At 46.8% G+C, this 18844-nt stretch overlaps 1 protein-coding gene across 1 annotated transcript in view; it reads left to right on the forward strand.

Annotated features, from left to right (window-relative positions):
• The first annotated feature begins 986 nt into the window (after positions 1–986).
• The window catches only part of LOC128336599 (kinesin-like protein KIF19), a 46874-nt gene continuing 29016 nt past the window's right edge, over positions 987–18844 (forward strand). The window contains exons 1-4 of the mRNA XM_053276500.1: positions 987–1115; positions 4965–5045; positions 8824–8934; positions 13481–13568. Of these exons, the coding sequence (XP_053132475.1) occupies positions 987–1115; positions 4965–5045; positions 8824–8934; positions 13481–13568 (409 nt within the window). The remainder of the gene's footprint in view (positions 1116–4964; positions 5046–8823; positions 8935–13480; positions 13569–18844) is intronic.

Below are 18844 nucleotides of genomic sequence, written 5' to 3' on the forward strand. Positions count from 1 at the left end.
GGCAGCGACTCTCCAAGGTTTCAGGCAGGAATCTCTCCCAGCCCTACCTGGAGATGCTGCCATGACCTTTTGCATCCAAAGCAGGTATCGTACCACCAAGCTACCCATCCACAATCACCAGGTAAACAAGGCTGCCTCTCTTGCACCTTCCCATAGTTCTGCTGGGGTTTCTTCTTGTAACTGGAAAGCTGGAGGACAGTGTGGAAATGGCTTAATCCAGGGGTTCCCAAAATTGGCTCTGGAGGTGATGTCGGACTACAATTCCCATCAGCCCTAGGCCATTGTGACTGGTGGGAGATGGGGGTTGTAGTTCAACAGCTGGGGCCCAAGTTTACGAACCCCACAGTAAGCCCTGAAGTCAGTGGTGGGCACATTTGGCCCGCCAGTTGTTGCCAGACTACAACTCCCATCATTCCCAGCCGCAATAAACTGTGGGTGGGAATGATGGGAGTTGTGGTGCAGCAACAGCCTGGAGGGCCAAGTTTGCCCACCCCCTGACTTGAGTTAAGCAACCACCCATCCGCAATGGCAGACTTTTTTTTACAGCTGTCAAAGTAAGCCAGAAGTTAAAAGAGTTAAAAAACAGTTTAAAAGTGTTATGTAATCCTCTGTTGTGAGCCGCCCGGAGAACAATTTGTTATGGGGCGGCTATCAAAGTTTATCACCTTCATGTTATTCTTCGAGAGTGACCGGCCAGGGAGCTCCGAGTTCGAATCCCGCTGCGGGGCGGGGCGGATCTTGGAGCAGAGACAGCTCGCTGCCCGGCCCACTTCCCAGGCTGGGGGATGCTGCTCGCTTGACGTTACCCTGAACTCGGCGGAGGAAAGGCTGCGCTCCAGAGCCATCTCCTCGGCAGCAGGCGGCGGTGCGCTCCGCCTTCCCCTGTCCCTGAGGTCACCGCTGCCGGCCGCCCCGGGGGGGAGCCAGCGCCTCCGCCTCTCCGCTCTCCCAGCCTTGCTGCGCTGCCGCCCTGCCGGCTCCCCTCCATGGGCGCCCCCTCGGCCAGATCGCCCAGCCCGGGCCGGCAGAGGTCCACGGGGGCCCCCGCCACGGCTACGGCCACGACCCCCAGCTCTGCAGCCCGGAAGGATCCGAGTGCGGATCAGCAGCTGATGGTAAGTAAAGCCCCGAGGAGGACGCAGATGCAACCTCTGCTCTCTTAGCCCGCTCGTTCACACCCCTCCCGCCCCCGCCCCCGGGGATGGGGAGGGAAGAGGTAAAAGATGCCTTTTGCATCTTTTTTGGGGGGAGGGGGGGCTTCGAACCTCTGCTCCATCCCCAGATCATCCGGTGAGCCCTGGTTGTGACACTTTGCACATGCTCCGAGGCACTTTGCACATGCTCCGGCCTCTCAGCCCCTTCACACCATTCCCGGCTACCTACCCCGTGCCTGGGGATGGGGGAAAAAACCTTTTGCATCTTAAAAACTAAATAAATAGAGATAAATGGCTGGGAAGCTCTGCCCCATCATTGCCTCAGATCCTCCGCTGAGGATCGTGACACTTTGCACATGCTCCGAGGCAGACATTCTCTTTCTCACATGCTTGCTTGCTTCCTGTATGCCAGGGATGGTGGGTTTCCTCTGTCAGCCTTTACAGGCAGCGGCGACTGCTTCCAGGGGTTCTCTTCAGCCTTGGGTCCCCCCCCCCCCCCGCGATGCTGTTGGACTACAGCATCTATCATCCCCAGCTGCAGAAATGCAGCAATCATTTCCTGCCCCCACCCCCAAAGGGCTCAGTCACAGCCTAAAACCAAAAAGACATGAGGGAGACATCAGCAAAATAACCACTGAAAAAGACTGTGCCCGGTGGGGATAAACGGCCAGTTGCTCTTCTCCTACTCAATAGAAGAGAGCCATCAAAAGGTGCCTCTTTGCCCACAGAGCCCTGTGGTTTTCTAAACAGGAGGGGTTGACCATGGCCTCCTCCCATGCAGTGTGAGATGATGCCTTCAGCACCTTCCTATATCACTGCTGCCCGATATAGGTGTTTCCCATAGTCTGGGAAACATACCAGCAGGGATTTGAACTGGCAACCTTCTGCTTGTTATTTTTAGTTTATTTATTTATTTAATACATTTATATACCTCCCCCAACCAAAGTCTCACAATCATAAAACAATACAAATAAATAAAACATTAAAATCAATTTTTAAAGCTGCCTAAAATGAAAACAATTGACAATATCTAAAATTACAAAAGCTAAAGTCGAGCATTTCCCCACTGCACCAATTAAGGTGGTTCCAGAGGTAAAAGACTTTCTTGGAAATCTAAGTTGTTTTACCTTAGGGGCATCGGAAGCTGCCTTATACCAAGTCAGACCATTAGTCCATCTAGCTCAATATTGTCTACACAGGCTGGCAGCAGCTTCTCCAAAGTTTCTGGCAGGAGTCTCTCTCAATCCTATCTTGGAACTTGGAACCTTCTGCATGCATGCAGATGTCCTTCCCAGAGCGGCCCCATCCCCTAAGTGGAATATCTTACAGTGCTCACACATCAAGTCTCCCATTCAAATGCAACCAGGGCAGACCCTGCTTAGCGAAGGAGACAATTCATGCTTGCTATCACAAGACCAGCTCTTCTCCCTTAATTCTTCAGTGACATTGGGTTGTTGCCCAGAAGAGTGGAAAACCTGAGCGTGATTCTAGATTTCAGAGCTGCTTCTGGAAAGACGTTAAAGGATCACTCATGGAGACTTGTTGTTGTGGAAATAGACCTGTTCCCTATAGAAACAACATCCTTACAATCACTGGGGCAATCTCTGCTATGGATTGCTTCACAACTTGGTCAAAGTCCGGCTAGGAAATAAAGTTGTCTCCCTCACTGGAACATATAAGCACCACCATCTGCAGCTTTTCAAATACAGTTTTCCTCCAAGGATATTGCACAGATTTACTTGATTAGATCTGCTCGTGCCATTTGATGTCTTGGCGATGGAGGTACATAGAGGGGGGAATCGCAGGCCAACCTTTTTCGATGGTGGTTCCTAAGAGCCGAAGTTGGTTGCATTAAATACACCACTTGTCCTGCATTTTTTAAAAGTCAGGGTTCTCAAACTTGGATCCTAAAATGTCTATATGGATCCTAAAATGTCTATATGGGAGACTATAACTCCCATCAGCCCCAGTCACAATGGCTGGGGATGATGGGAGTTGTAATAGAACAACATCTGGGAATAGGTATAGAACCTGCTGATATGTTTCCCAGACTATGGGAAACTCCTCTATCGGGCAGCAGCGATCTAGGAAGGTGCTGAAATAGGCATCATCTCATACTGCACGGGAGGAGGCAATGGTCAACCCCTCCTGTATTCTACCAAAGAAAACCACAGGGCTCTGTGGGCACCAGGAGTTGACACCGACTCAACAGCGCAACTTTACCTTTATGTATGTAATGTGTATACATATTATATGTACATATTATATAGATGTGCTATATTGGTTGTATTGTATACATCCGGAAGCGAGTTCTGACGGAGGTAGCAAGCTTGTACCACTTCACAGATTACTGAATGCTCCTCCATAACAAATACACAAATAAAAATACACAAATAGAATAATGCCCATAGAAGGCTAGTCTTCCCCCAGCATACTGATTTTCCACGTGTGGGGAACTTTAAAACCAACAAACATGCAAGCACTCAAGGATGTGACTCCTCTCCTATATGCCAGAGCAGAGCTGCTTTTGATGCTCCTGCAGATGTCGGCCTACAATTCCCATCATCCTTGATTGACGATTGGCCACAGTGGCTGGGCAGGGGTGTAGCTATAATTGAGTGGATGGGTTCAAAGAACCCGCCCCCCCAGCTCCTGAGGGCCCCCCAGCTCCACCCCTCCTTATTTTCTTCATCATCAACCTCACCCCAGGGAGAGCGACAAACACGGGCCCCCTCTCCCCTAGCTACGTCCCTGTGGCTGGGAATGATGGAAACATCTGGAAGGCTAAAGTTGCACAGCTCTCTTCTAAAATCACCTGGATACCATCTGCAATTCAAATATATTCCTATAAGAAGTTTGGATTCTCTTTGGATTATTTCTTGCCATTAATGGCTCCAATACGATAAGGTTCGCTTCTTATCTCTCTTACTTCTGAGTTAATCATACAAAGGATTGTGCTGTCCATCTTGGTTATTCCCCACCATGTACATATAGATACATGCAGGGTTTTTCTTTCTTTCTTTTAATTGACTAATTCAACACAACATAGACATACACTCCTGGGGCCGGGAGCACTTGTTTAGTTAAGCCACTAGTCTGACAAACACATGGCAATTCTGTTAGTAATGTTTATTGAAAAGCTTTATATGATTGACATGGTCATGTCCTCTGCCCACCCTTCTTGTCTGGTCTGCTTTTCTCCATCCATACAAGGTGAGAGGAAGGGGAGGGAGAGAGGAGGGGAGAGGGAGAGGACAGGAGAGAGAAGGGGAGAGGGAGAGGAGGAGAGAAGAGGAGAGAGGGAGAGGACAGGAGAGAGAGAAGAGAGAAGAGGAGAGAGGGAGAGGAGAGAGGAGGGGAGTGGAGGGGAGAGGGAGAGGAGGAGAGAAGAGGAGAGAGGGAGAGGAGAGGAAAGAGGAGGGGAGAGGATGGGAGAGGGAGAAGAGGAGAGGGAGAGGAGAGAGGGAGAGGAGAGGCGGAGAGAAGAGGAGAGAGGGAGAGGAGAGGAGAGAGGAGGGGAGTGGAGGGGAGAGGGAGAGGAGGAGAGAAGAGGGGAGAGGGAGAGGGAGAGGAGGAGAGGAGAGAGGGAGAGGCACACCATATCTATAGATACAGGTAAAAAGGCAAGGCTTTTTACTGTATATACAGCTTTATGCCAGCTCTCTGACCACTTATCTGATTTGTTTAGCTTGGCAGGAGCCCACTTCTATCTTGTGCTCCTGCTGGTCAAGCAGGTCCCCCATGCCTCAATACCCAAGGGCAGTCTTTGCATCATCAGGTAGGAAGTTTGACTCTTGTTTCTACATGCAGGTAGCTCTCCGTATCCGTCCCATCAATGAAGCTGAGCTGGAGGAAGGTGCAGCTATCATTGCTCACAGGCTGGGGGACCAGGTGAGAGGAAGGATTTATAAGATATTTGGAGAGATATTTGGTGTGTGTTGGGAAGAGTCTGGGGTAGGGCTGTTGTGTGTCATTTTAAGTATACAAGATCCATTGCAAGATTAAATTGTTGTTAACCACCCAGAGATGTGAGTTTGGGGCAGTGTATACATATACTAAATAATAAAATAAAATAAAACTCTGTAAAACCTCAGATTTTGCAGCTGAAATAGATGAGGCAATCCAATGTCCTAAATTTGTTCTGTGTTTTAAATTTGCATTTTGATCTATGTTCTGAATTTAGAGACCAGCTTTCCCAGACAGCAGGCTTTACTTGGGTTTTCTGCAAGGCTTTACTGCAAGTTCGAAGTGGCCCCCCCAAAAATGCAAAAAGTGGATTTTTTTTTAAACCCGGATATAAATTTGGGCTACACTCTAACATGTGATTAACAACCCAAATTGTGTGTGAAGTGCTCCCGGATAGCTCACAGGGACTTTGGGGTAAATTTGGCCTATATGTGGACACACACCTTCATTTTGGAGGAGATGTGAACTAAAAGCCAGGTGTGAAAAACTTCCTGCTGGCTGCAGAATTCAACGTCTGAGAAGGCAGCCTTTTTGAATAAAGCCATATGGTAGTTTCTCTAGGCACCATACATGTTGACAGCACTGTATAAATAAATGTTCATCATCATCATAATAAAAGCCATCAAAAAAACCCCATCATTGAGCCATTAGTGCCCAATGAAAAATGTCTTGAGCTATCAACTGTGCAAAAGATTAGAGACAACGTTGCCATCTCACTTGACAGCCCAAACAGGGTGGGTTGATATTCCTTTGGGGAATTGCTCTCTTCCACATCTCTCTCTGCTTTCCTGATAGACTGACATCCGGTCCCTAATTTGTTGGTGTTTTTGTTTTTTTTTAAGAGCAGATGGTTGATTTACATTGCAAGCACTTCCCTAATTATGTATTTATCCGAGAAGCTGCCAAAGTTTCTCTAGAGCATTGAAGTACGTGGCTTCTTCAAGTATGTAATGCCCCTTGAGGCTGAAAACAGCTTCTTCTGATGGAGCACAGTGGAGAGAAAGGAATATCATTTTTCCTTCAATGTTATTTCTGAATGCAAGGGAGGAAAATTGCTCCCATCAGAATTCCAAAGTGACTTTAACACTTTTCATTTTTTTTTTAAAAAAACTTTTATTTCCAGTTAAACATCTCTGTCCTGAGGACCTGTTTCTTGAACAGAAGATCGTTTCCTCCTAAGCAGCACTTTGCATTACAACGATTTTAAGATATGGTAGACATTCCTTATCAGTTTTGGGACAGGGTGTCTAGAAACTCCAAAAAAGGAGGTTGGCACATCACTCCTAAAAAGGAGTGATGTGCCAGATGCCTTTCACGCATAAGTTTTCATTGCAACATTTCAATTCTGCCTGGACGTGATACCAAACAATTGATTCTATTTGTGAGTCCACACTACAGTGGGATAAAATTATAAATGGTTGTGATTGCTGTGGCAAGTGATCTGACAGCATGAATAGGCAAGCTGTAGTTAATCTGAGTTGAAGGCAGAATATGCACATGGGTACATGGGAAACACCTATATTGGGCAGCAGCAATATATAAAGATGCCGAAAGGCATAATCTCACATTGCGTGGGAGATGGCAATGGTAAACCCTCCCTGTATTCTACCAAAGACAATCACAGGGCTCTGTGGTCGCCAGGAGTCGGCACTGACTCGAAGGCATATTTTACCTTTACAGAGGAGGCTACTTTCTACTGAGTCAGACTCTTGGTCCATCTTCGGTCAGTACTGTCTACAGTCTACACTGACTGGCTGCGGTTCTCCAAGGTTTCTGGCAAGAGTATCTCCCTGCTCTCCCTGGAGATGCCAGGGAGGGAACTCGGGACCTTCTGTATACAAAGCAAATGCTCTAGCACTGAGCTACAGCCCCATCCTCATCATTAGGGAAGAGAGCTGGTCTTGTGGTAGCCAGCATGACTTGTCCCCTTAGCTAAGCAGGGTCCACTCTGGTTGAATTTGAATGGGAGACTACATGTGAACACTGTAAGATACTCCTCTTAGGGGATGGAGCTGCTCTGGGAAAAGCAGAAGTTCCTTCCCTGGCAGCATCTCCAAGAGAGGGCTGAGAGAGATTCCTGCCTGCAACCTTGGAGAAGCTGCTGCCAGTCTGTGCAGACAATACTGAGCTAGATGGAGCAATGGTCTGACTCAGTATATGGCAGCTTCCGATGTTCCTAGTAAAGTAAAGTAAAGTGTGCCGTCAAGTCGATTTCGACTCCTGGCGCCCACAGAGCCCTGTGCCTATTACAATATATGAAAATGAAGCTGGGAATAGAGAAGCAACCACCAGTCTGCTCCCCTTTGCTTTACTTGCTTTGAAGGACTGTAGTTCAGTGGAAGAGCAATTGCTTTGCATCAAGGCAGTCTCAGGTTCGGTCTTGGCATCTCCAGATAGGGCTGGGAAATATCAGTCTGTCTACACCAGGGTCTGTCTCAACCTTGGGTCCCCAGATGTTGTGGGACGACAACTCCCACCATCCCTAACCACAATGGCCTTTGTGCATCTAGCAGCAGCTATGAACGTAAGAACATAGGATGCTGCCTTATGCCAAATCGGTCCAGCTAGCTCACAGTAGTGCAGCTAGGTTATTCCAGAGCCTGGACCTCATGACTTGTGGGGGTCAGGTATGGAGATGATGGAGGAGGGGGAGGAGGAGGGGAGGGGAGGGGGAGGAGGAGGAGGACAGAGGAGGGAGGAGGAGAAGGAGGGAGGGGGAGGAGCCTGGACCTCATGACTTGTGGGGGTCAGGTATGGAGATGATGATGGAGGAGGAGGAAGAGGAGGAGAGGGAGGAGGAGGGGAGGGGAAGGGGGAGGAGGAGGACAGAGCAGGGAGGAGGAGAAGGAGGGAGGAGGGGGGAAGGGGGAGGAGCCTGGACCTCATGACTTGTGGGGGTCAGGTATGGAGATGATGGAGGAGAGGGGGGAGGAGGAAAGAGAGGAGGAGGGGAGGGGAAGGGGGGAGGAGGAGGAGGAGGAGGCAACTATGTTATCTGCAGAGCACCTGAATTATTCTACGGCAATTTCCTTGCCAAGTTGGAAGGAAGGAAGGAGGGAGAATATGGACCAGTGAAAGAAAGATGGGAGAGAAGATAAAAGAAAGAGGGAGGAGGGAAGGGAAGGGAAGGGAAGGAAGGAAGCCATCCATCCATCCATCCATCCATCTATTATGACTGGCCGCAGCTTCCGGGATTTTAGACAGGAGACTTTCCCCAGCCCTACTTTGAGATGCTGCGTGGGGACTGAACCTGGAGCCTCCTGCATGCAGATGCTCTTCCACTGAACTACAACCCCATCTTGACAACCACCCAGGGGTGGATTAAGCTTTTTGCCACCCTTTAACCTTAAACAAAAAAGGCTTGCCTTTTTAAAAAATAAGGTGAAAGGGGGGACTTTCTCCTCGCCCACTCCACCCTTGCTGCAGCCACCGCTGCCCACAGAGAGGGGTGACAAAATTTGAGGAGGGGCAAACTTTGCTGCTCCTTAAATTTTGCCGCCGTGGGCAAATGCCTGCTCTGCCTCTCCGTTAACCCACCAGTCTGCACTCTCATGAAGGCATGGGGGATAAATGAGATAATGGTGCAGTGAGTCTGCAGTTCTGCACATCGCTTGACCAACATGCATAGTCTCTGAGTCATGTTAAGCTGGTGCCGTCATGATTCCCACCGTGCTAAACGTGTGAATCTGTTTCTCTGTAATAGATGGTGATTCTGATGGACCCAACTGAAGACCCAGATGACGTCTTGCGGGCCAACCGGTCCCGGGAAAAGATGTTCATATTTGACATGGTGTTTGGCCACAGAGCTACTCAGGTGAGGGGATGTTTCACAAGGAACCCTGCTGCTGCATCAAGCCAAAGGGCCATCTGCTCTAGCATCTTCCTTCCCAGTTAGAAGCCACTGGGAAGCTCAGAAAGAAGACACGAAGGACTCTCTTCTTCTGTGTTCTCGGTATCATAATGCTTAAAGCTGGGTCTCGAGAAGTTGTTGAACTAGACAGCCCATCGTCCCCTGCTGCAACAGTCAATGCTGCAAGGGATGGTGGGAGTTGTAGTCCAACAACATCCGGGGACCCAGCTTTGAGAACCCCTGATGTATACTGCCTCTGTAGACGTATGTGGTCATTTTGTTTTCCCCAGTATTGCCAAATTTCCTGGCTGATCTGATTTTATTTGATTCGACTCAACTCGACTCTACTCCCCCTGTATATGGAGATTCCACATAGCCACCCTGCTGAATAACAAATGGACCTGGCTGGGACCTTCTGCATGCAAAGCAGATGCTCTAGGGCAGGGATTCTCAATCTTGGGTCCCCAGAAGTTGTTCGACTTCAACTCCCATAATCCCCCAGTCCCAGTGGCCTTTGGTTGGGAGTTGAAGTCCAAGAACATTGGTGGGGGACCCAACCTTGAGAATCCCTGCTCTAGGGAATGTCCTAAAATGAATGACAGGGAATGCCCACTGAAAAGCCCAGATTCCTTCCAAAGGGCCATCGGAATGTATGGAATTTCTGAATGGCCCAGGACCATCTGGAAACTCCATGCATTCCGGTGGCCCTTTGGAAGGAGAAACATAGGGACACAGGATGGACCACTGGTCCATCTAGCTCAGTATTTACACAGACTGGCAGTGGCTCTTCAAGGTTTCAGGCAGGAGTCTTTCCCAGCTCTGCCTGGAGATCCTGCCAGGGACTGGACCTGGGAAGGCCTGCTCCTGCACACAAAGCAGATGCTCTTCCACTGAGCTATGGCTCCATTCCCACCACCCTTATAGGAAGCTGCTGTCTACTGAGTCAGGTCGTGGATCCATCTAGCTCAGTATTGTCTACACCAGGGATTCTCAACATTGGGTCCCCAGATGTTATTGGACTTCAACTCCCATAATCTCCAGCCCCAGTGGCCTTTAGTTGGGGATTATGGGAGTTGAAGTCCAATAACATCTGGGGACCCAGCGTTGAGAATCCCTGGTCTACACTGACTGACAGCGGCTCTCTGAGGTTTCAGGCCAGGAGTCTTTCTTTCCCAGCCCTACCGGAGAAATGCTGCCAGCGATTGAACCTAGGACCTTCTGCAGGCACAGTAGAGGCTCTGCCGCTGAGCTACGGCCCCATGCTGAAACGGATGCGGAAGGACTCTAATGCTGGCTGTCAAGGTTTACCTGGATGGACAATTTTAACCTCTGTGTGTAGGTTCTGTGCAGAGCTGTGGCTTTGGATCGAGATGTGGAGGCCTGCAGAGTCAGAGGGGGTGTGATCCTGCCCCATCTCTCATCCACACATTGATTTAAATCAAATCTCTTTATTTCGGTCAGTGACCAGCATGAGATTAAAACAAATGTAGAAGAGAAAACTATCAAACTTCTACTACAAACAATAAAACCAAATAAATTTTTTAAAGTCCTCCTGAACATACATCAAAATACTGAAAGTGACCCACCAGAACTACTAAAAATACATAACTAAGAATGAAAGGAGACAGCAGTATTTCATACTTATGAGATTATTACATAGAGATCAAAATTTAAACAGTTGCCTTCCTGACTCCTGAATCTGAGAGGGGTTAAACAATTCAGGAGCTCGGGAAAATTTTGTTGTTAGATTCACTGATGATATACAAGTGCTCCCAAACACATTGATTCTACGCATAGCTGTTATCCAAATCAGACTTGAGCTGGATCTGTTTAAGGATTTCTGCCTTGCATCGTTTAGGCATGAAGAAGTTGCATTCACACACACACACCAAGATGGCAGTGAGATGGAAAGAAATGGGTCCATGCGTGTTTTCTCCCTCCCTCGCTTTCTCTCTCGTGCTTCTTGTGTTATTTCATTATATTTTTAATTGGTGGTTTCCCTCTCGCTCAAGTGTTACAGCTCTTCCATTCTCTGTATTGTTTTGGAGTGTTGATACTCTGATTGCTCTGAAGCCGATATCATATATGCAGAGAAACTGCTTTCTGAAATGTGATTAAAAGAAGAATGCTATGAATTGGCTATTAGGAGGTCGGAGAAAAGACAATCTCTCTCCCTTCTTCTTTCCTTCCTTGACTTGTTCTGAGTACTTCTAGGAAGATTTTGTCTGCTTCTCTGCATCTTGTATTTTCTTTCTAGCTCTCTTAGGACAATGTTACTACATTGTAAGCCTAGAGGAGAGCTGAGAGGCAGAAAACTCCTGGGGGATGAGGTCATAGCTACCTTGCTTGGCTCTGTGCATTCAGCACACTCCTGTCTTAGGATTCATTGAGTGCATGCATTAATTTGAAGCTTGCCCTACTGGAAAAGATTTTGTCATTCCTTTCTTGCTTAGGTTTTCACAAAAGAAAAGAAACAATTCCATCTGTATGCAAGGATATTGTGGCCTTCCTCTTTAAAAAGAGTTCAATGCCAAGAGAAGCCAATTGTCTCAGTTTTCATTTTAAAATAATAAAGTCAATAGTCTAGTCCTCATGACCATTCAGAGACACTAGTTTTGAGCGGTATAAATTTTTGTTAATAATAATACTTAAATAATAATGACTGTAGAGCAAAAGCTCAGTTCTGCTGCTCACATTGCAGCCCTTTGATCTTCCTTTTCCAATTGCTGATGGGAACAAATATTTTAAAATTGATTTTAAGAAAAACTTTTTAAAATGTATTGTATTTTTTATTGTAATTTGTTTGTCATGTTTTATGTACTTTTGTTTGATTTTTAAAATGTTGTGTTGTTGTGAGCCACAGAACAATTTGTTATGGGGCAGCTAACAAAGAAGAGGATGTTGATGGATGATTTTATTAAAATCCTGCAGCATGTGAGCAGCAGTGCATCGTGGAAGCCGTGAATGGGGCTTTGGTCAGGGATGTTAACTTAAAAGGGCTTAAGTTAAGGCAAACTCCAGTTTAGTCTTCCAACCAGTCCTAGGCTCAGCTGTGGAATATGCACAGTAATTAAAAGGGTTTCTGAGCACGTACAGAGCCTTTTCTTCCTGAATAAGTAACCACAAATAGCCCTTTTTATACACATCTGGAAGCAAAGATTTCTGGTTGAGAAGGGGGGCATTACTCTAAAACAGGTTTGTTTAATGCAGTTTTACGCACACTTTATTGCACCTGCCTTCACTCTTAAGGGAGGTCAGAATAAGTCACTTTCTGTATAAGCCTGATCTCCTCTTGATGTCTCCAGTTTGCATTACACAGATAGATGCCTGCAAACCGAACACCAGTTTGGGTGCCCATGGAGTTCCTTTTCTCATACTTCACTCAGTCTGCGGCAGGAGATGTGTTGTCAGCGGCACAGGCGCTAACCAATCAGTGCCACCCACAGCCAGCTTTTGCTGCATAACTGGCAGAGCTATTTCCCCCTCTCTTTAGACCTTGACTATAGAGAGGAAAAGGCATACTTTATTTATGTATACCGCTTTTCATACTGCCTTTCCCCAAGGTGGTTTACAAAAGTTAAAATACAATAAAATTCCATTAAAAATCAGTTTAAACCATAAAATCAGTTATTATTATTATTATTATTATTATTATTATTATTATTACATTTATATCCCGCTCTTCCTCCAAGGAGCCCAGAGCGGTGTACTACATACTTGAGTTTCTCCTGACAACAACCCTGTGAAGTAGGTTAGTCTGAGAGAGAAGTGACTGGCCCAGAGTCACCCAGCTAGTATCGTGGCTGAATGGGAATTTGAACTCGGGTCTCCCCAGTCCTAGTCCAGCACTCTAACCACTACACCATGCTGGCTCTCTTTCACTGGTTAACCAGTGAAACCATAAAGCACCAACAGAAGCATATTTTTTAGTGAATGTGGTGAGGGTGCTTCCAGTTTGGCCCAACTGCTGTACAAATGATATATCTGTTTTTGCCCTAAGAGAAAAGAGGTTTGGATGAGGAGGATTTGTTTTAAAATGCAGAGGAGCATTGAAATAGTCCTCCATCTGGGGTCTGAAGTGAACCAGCCCAGCAAAGGCTGTGTCACCCAGTTCTGCTGATCACATGGTCTCTGCACTGTGATCTTCCTTTGCCAATCGCTGATGGGAACAAAACCAAGTAACTTTGCAATTTTTTTGAACCAATGTGACCATTTAGGCTAGTACCTCGATCTTTTTTTCTCTTTTTTTGATCCTATGTTTCTGTCCCACTCTTCCTCCAAAGAACCCAGAGCAGTGTACATGGTTACTTATGCTTATCCTCACAACAATCCAGTGAGGTGGGTTAGGCTGAGAGAGAAGTGACTGGCCCAGAGTCACCCAGTGGGTTTCATGGCTGAATGGGGATTTGAACTCAGGTCTCCCCGGTCTTCGTCCACCACTCTAACCTCTACACAGATGTCTCAATTTCCTGAATGTTGTGTCTGATCTCCTACTTCTCATTGCCCCTAGGAGGAAGTGTATGCATCCACAACAAAGAATCTCATAGAAGGTGTCATATCCGGATACAATGCAACTGTTTTTGCATATGGTCCTACAGGTAAAAATATTACCCTTTCACGCACAACAGCAGAGGTAGATTTTGAGCTCTTGACATATTGTAGGACTATAGACCTATTCAAACCATAGACTCAGACACACAATCAGAACCTGAGCAGAGAAGTGTCGAACCTATTCAGGAGCTGTGTGCTCCCATTTTCTGCTCATGTGCTAGTAAAAAACAAGGGAGGAGGTATAGGCAGTCAGGGCTGCAGAAATCCACTAGTCTACTAGTCAGTGACGAGTGAAAAAGATGCCTGACGAGTGGGGGGAAATCCTGATGAGCAATGTACCAATATAGCTTGACGAGTAAAATATTTTGTCTAGTTGATAAACTGAGCCTCCACCCACTTGCCACTGCAAAACGTGACTCGCCCACCGTCCACCACCTCCGCTGCATTTAACCCCGTGCTCTCATTGCTGTGGTATCTCTGCTCTGAGCCTCTTGATTGATATACTGATATTCCTAGGTCATTCCCTCCTTCTTTGTTCTCTCTGTTCTTTCCTTCTTCCTTCCATCATGAGGTAGCTAGGACTAGGGATGTGCATAAAACCGGTTCTCCCGGTTCGGTTCGGATCCGAACCGGGTCCGAACCGGACCAGGGTGGTTCGGTTTTGGTTTTGCCGAACCACCCCCCCGGTTCGGTTCGGATCCGAACCGGTTCGGATTCGAACCGAACCGGTTCGGATCTCAAAAAATAGCTGGTTTGAAAGGGGACCTTGTGTTCTACCTGCCACCCAAATTTCAAGTCGATTGGACCTTCCTCTGATTTTTGGCGATTTTTTAAAGTTTTAGTGACTTTGGGGCAGTTCGGGGGCATAGCATGGGATCTGGGCAAAAGGAGTGGGGTGGGGTGGTAGTGCCTAATGGTTGCAGGCTACCACCCCAATTTCAGGGGGATTGGGCAAAGGGCTGATTTTTGGTAAATTTCTGAAAATTTCATGTCTTTGGGGCAGATTGGGGCATATTGGGGCAGAAAGTGGGGGCTGGGGCAGAATAGTGGGGTGTGATGGTAGTGCCTAATGGGTGGAGGCTACCACCCCAATTTCAGGGGGGTTGGACAAAGGGGTGATTTTTTGAGAATTTTTGAAGTTTTAGTGACTTTGGGGCAGTTTGGGGGCAGAAAGTGGATCTGCCCCAAAATAGTGGGGTGGGGTGGTAGTGCCTAATGGGTGGAGGCTACCACCCCAATTTCAGGGGGATTGGGCAGAGGGCTGATTTTTTGAGAATTTTTGAAGTTTGGGTGTCTTTGGGGCAGATTGGGGGCAGAAAGTGGATCTGCCCCAAAGGAGTGGGGTGGGCTGGTAGATAGTGCCTAATGGGTGGAGGCTACCACCCATCCCCAATTTAAGAGTGATTGGGCAGAGGGGTGAATTATGGTGAATAGAAAAGGTGTGAATTCTCATTCTATCATAGCAAATGAGATATTTTTCAATTAAACAACTCTCATGACCCCACTTTCACTTTTTCACACTTTCCTTTACTATGAATAATATGAGGAAGTAATCAATTTAGCACACTACACCTTATGAAGACAAACCTCATACAAATAAATTCACCATAATTCACCCCTCTGCCCAATCACTCTTAAATTGGGGATGGGTGGTAGCCTCCACCCATTAGGCACTATCTACCAGCCCACCCCACTCCTTTGGGGCAGATCCACTTTCTGCCCCCAATCTGCCCCAAAGACACCCAAACTTCAAAAATTCTCAAAAAATCAGCCCTCTGCCCAATCCCCCTGAAATTGGGGTGGTAGCCTCCACCCATTAGGCACTACCACCCCACCCCACTATTTTGGGGCAGATCCACTTTCTGCCCCCAAACTGCCCCAAAGTCACTAAAACTTCAAAAATTCTCAAAAAATCACCCCTTTATCCAAACCCCCTGAAATTGGGGTGGTAGCCTCCACCCATTAGGCACTACCATCACACCCCACTATTCTGCCCCAGGCCCCACTTTCTGCCCCAATATGCCCCAATATGCCCCAAAGATATGAAATTTTCAGAAATTTACCAAAAATCAGCCCTTTTCCCAATCCCCCTGAAATTGGGGTGGTAGCCTGCACCCATTAGGGACTACCACCCCACCCCACTCCTTTTGCCCAGATCCCATGCTATGCCCCCGAACTGCCCCAAAGTCACTAAAACTTTAAAAATTCACCAAAAATCAGCCCTTTGCCCAATCCCCCTGAAATTGGGGTGGTAGACTCTACCCATTGGGCACTACCACCCCACCCCAAAATTTTGCCCCTGGGCCCCTTTTTACCCCCCCGAATCGATTCGGATTCGGATTCAGATTAAATCCGAATCCGAACCAAATCAAGGGTGATTCGGGTGACCCAGATTCGGGCACAAAACAGAACAGGGGTGATTCGGTTCGGGTCCGAGCCAAATCACCCGAAATCCCAAATTGCACACCCCTACTAAGCACACACACAGAGAAGAAGCAGGAGGCGGAGTGTGGATTCTATGATAGCATATTAGAGTGGATTGATGGTGTCTCATTGAAAATCTCATTTGCTATCATAGAATCCACACTCAATACCTCAGAAACAAGAGAACCCTGTACCCATGGGGGTGCCCCTACCAGAGATCCCTGTACCCCATGGGTTAGAAACCCATGGGGGTGGTTGGCACCCTATGTGCACTACACCACCACTTGCTCTGGACCACCCCAGCACCCCCATGTGCACTTATAGGGCTGCTGAAAGCTCCATTATAACTTATTATGCGGAAAAACCTTAAAGACGCGTAAACTTCAAAAATCACTTAAAAATCACCTCTTTGCCCAATTCCTTTCAAATAATTCTGATAGCTTCCTTGCCCACCCTAGGAACTACCACCCACCACACTGCACTCTACGACACCCCTTTCCCCCCGACGTGAAGCTATACATTTGCTGCAATCCTAATTATTCTCTATGAGGAATTCAAAAACACTTAACAATTCATCAATAATCAGAGGAGTGTCCAATTGCCTTGAGATTTTTTGGGTGGTAGGCACCCTTGCCTGTATACCACCCACCCTGCTTTTGTGCTCCTAGGTCCTCCACAACAGGGGATATGGACTGGTTCGGGTCCCATTATACTCAATGAGAAAAATAATTAAAAATATTTCAAATATTCATAAAAAATCATAGGGGTGTCTGATTGCTTCAGGGTTTGCATGGTTGTTGGCACCCATGAGTGCTCCACAATAATAAATAATGGCCTGGTTCGGGTCCCATTATATCCTATGAGAGAAAAATAAAAATATTTTTCAAAAATTCATAAAAAATCGTACGAGTGTCCGATTGCTTTGGGGTTTGGGTGACAGATAACCCTGGGTGCCAGCTACCATCTGACCAATTTTCAGCTTTCCGAACCGATCCGAACCGGTCCGAACCAGTTCGAAACGAACCACCCCCAGTTCGGTTCGGATTCGAACCGGTTCGCAGTTCGGTTCGGATCCGAACCGGTTCGCACATCCCTAGCTAGGACAGGGTGCTGGCATTTCTGTTCAAGTTAGTAACTTTTTCAAATAAGCCTTTACAAGTGGCCCTTGTTATCCACAGTATTGGAACCTGTGGTTCCATGTGTCCACGGTCGGTCCATGTACACCCAGCCTCGTTATCCGCAGATGTAAAAATAGTTTAAACCTGCCTTTCTGTGGCTCCTAGGTGACTGGAAATGACCTCTGAAGTATTTCCAGCCACCATTTTGCTGAACAGAGTCATTTTGTGGCACTCTCGTTTTTTAAAAAATCTCACAAATTTTCATGGAAAATTGGTGGAATCTGGAGTTTGGGGGAGGCATTGTTGGACAGCTGGAGATCTGGAGAGCAAGGTAAAGGTAAAGTGTGCCATTGTGAGCAAGGTAAAGGTAAAGTGTGAGCAAGGTAAAGGTAAAGTGTGCCATTGAGTCGGTGTCAAATCCTGGCAACCACAGAGCCCTGTGGTGGTTGTTGGTAGAATACAGGAGGGGTTGACCATTGCCATCTCCCATGCAGTAGGAGATGATGCCTTTCGGCATCTTCCTATATTGCTGCTACCCGATATAGGTATTTCCCACAGTCTGCCAGCAGAGATTCGAACCGGCAACCTCTGGCTTGCTAGTAAGTCATTTCTCCACTGCACCATTAGGTGGCTTGCCGGAGAGCATGGTACATTCCTCTATTTCTCTTATTTCTGCCCTTTTGTTTTTCCTCCCTTTTTTTGCCCTCCAGGAAACCTAACCCCCCAATTCCCATTCACTCAAGGTCTCATTATCCTTCGTTTCATTATCCACGGTTGTCAGTGGGAATGGAATCCCCGTGGATAACGAGGAGCAGCTCTACATGTTTTAGCCCTTAAGCAATTGTTTCCAAGATCTCCTCTGTGAGCTGTTCTCATCAAACGGGATTTCTCTGCTAAATAAGACTCAAATTCTCCCCTACAAGCACAAGCCTCCTTAAGTGAAGGATGCAGATGGGAAATGTCCTCATGCACATGTGTTGGTCCTAATGGATGGCCACGAGATTAACGTTGCACTCTTGTGTTGCACTCCCGAGTTTCACTAAGTTGGGAGCTTGCATTCCAGACTAGTGTTTGCACTGGAGCTACCGGGTGTGTTTGCACAACCTGTGATATGCCTCCCGCTGTGCATCTGCGTCCTCAGGCCATATATGTTACAGTGAATGGATAAAGCATTCTGCTGTCCTTGTGCAAGCACAATGCCTGCCCACGTAAACTGAGACCCCATGAGACAGTGCAGTGTTGAGCACTTGCTGGTCCCACAAGACCAGCTCTCCTCTCATACATATGTAACTGTACGTAGATTGTATGTAGGTTGAACATAACATCTGAATAGGGCTCATATTTTCTTAGTCATTCTTTGATTCCAAAAGATGGAGCAAAGCCGTCAGCATTTGGGAAGAGGCTGGGACTTCCAAAATGGCCCTTAGCATGATATTAGACAGCTTTAAAAGCTTCTTTCATCTGTGAACAACTGGAGGAAATGATCAGTGTGCTTAAAAAAGAAAGACACAAAAATGGTTTCTCAATGTTTTATCTGCTGCTTATGTCCGGTAGGTTTTGTTAGTTCTTCATTCTTAGCTCTTCACCTATAACTTTTAATCTGAAACTTTTAAAAATCTGTGACTTTTAAGTGTGGTTTCAGATTGGTCTTTTAAGTTGTTTACTGTTGCTGTTGTTGTTAAAATTTATATTGTATCTACTTTGCTCATGTTATGAGGTGCCCTGAGCAGTAGTATACTGGAGGGGAGGAATATAGATATTCCAAGCAAACAAACAAGAAC

The sequence above is a fragment of the Hemicordylus capensis genome, chromosome 13 (genome assembly GCF_027244095.1).
Source record: "Hemicordylus capensis ecotype Gifberg chromosome 13, rHemCap1.1.pri, whole genome shotgun sequence".
Classification (NCBI taxonomy): domain Eukaryota; kingdom Metazoa; phylum Chordata; class Lepidosauria; order Squamata; family Cordylidae; genus Hemicordylus; species Hemicordylus capensis.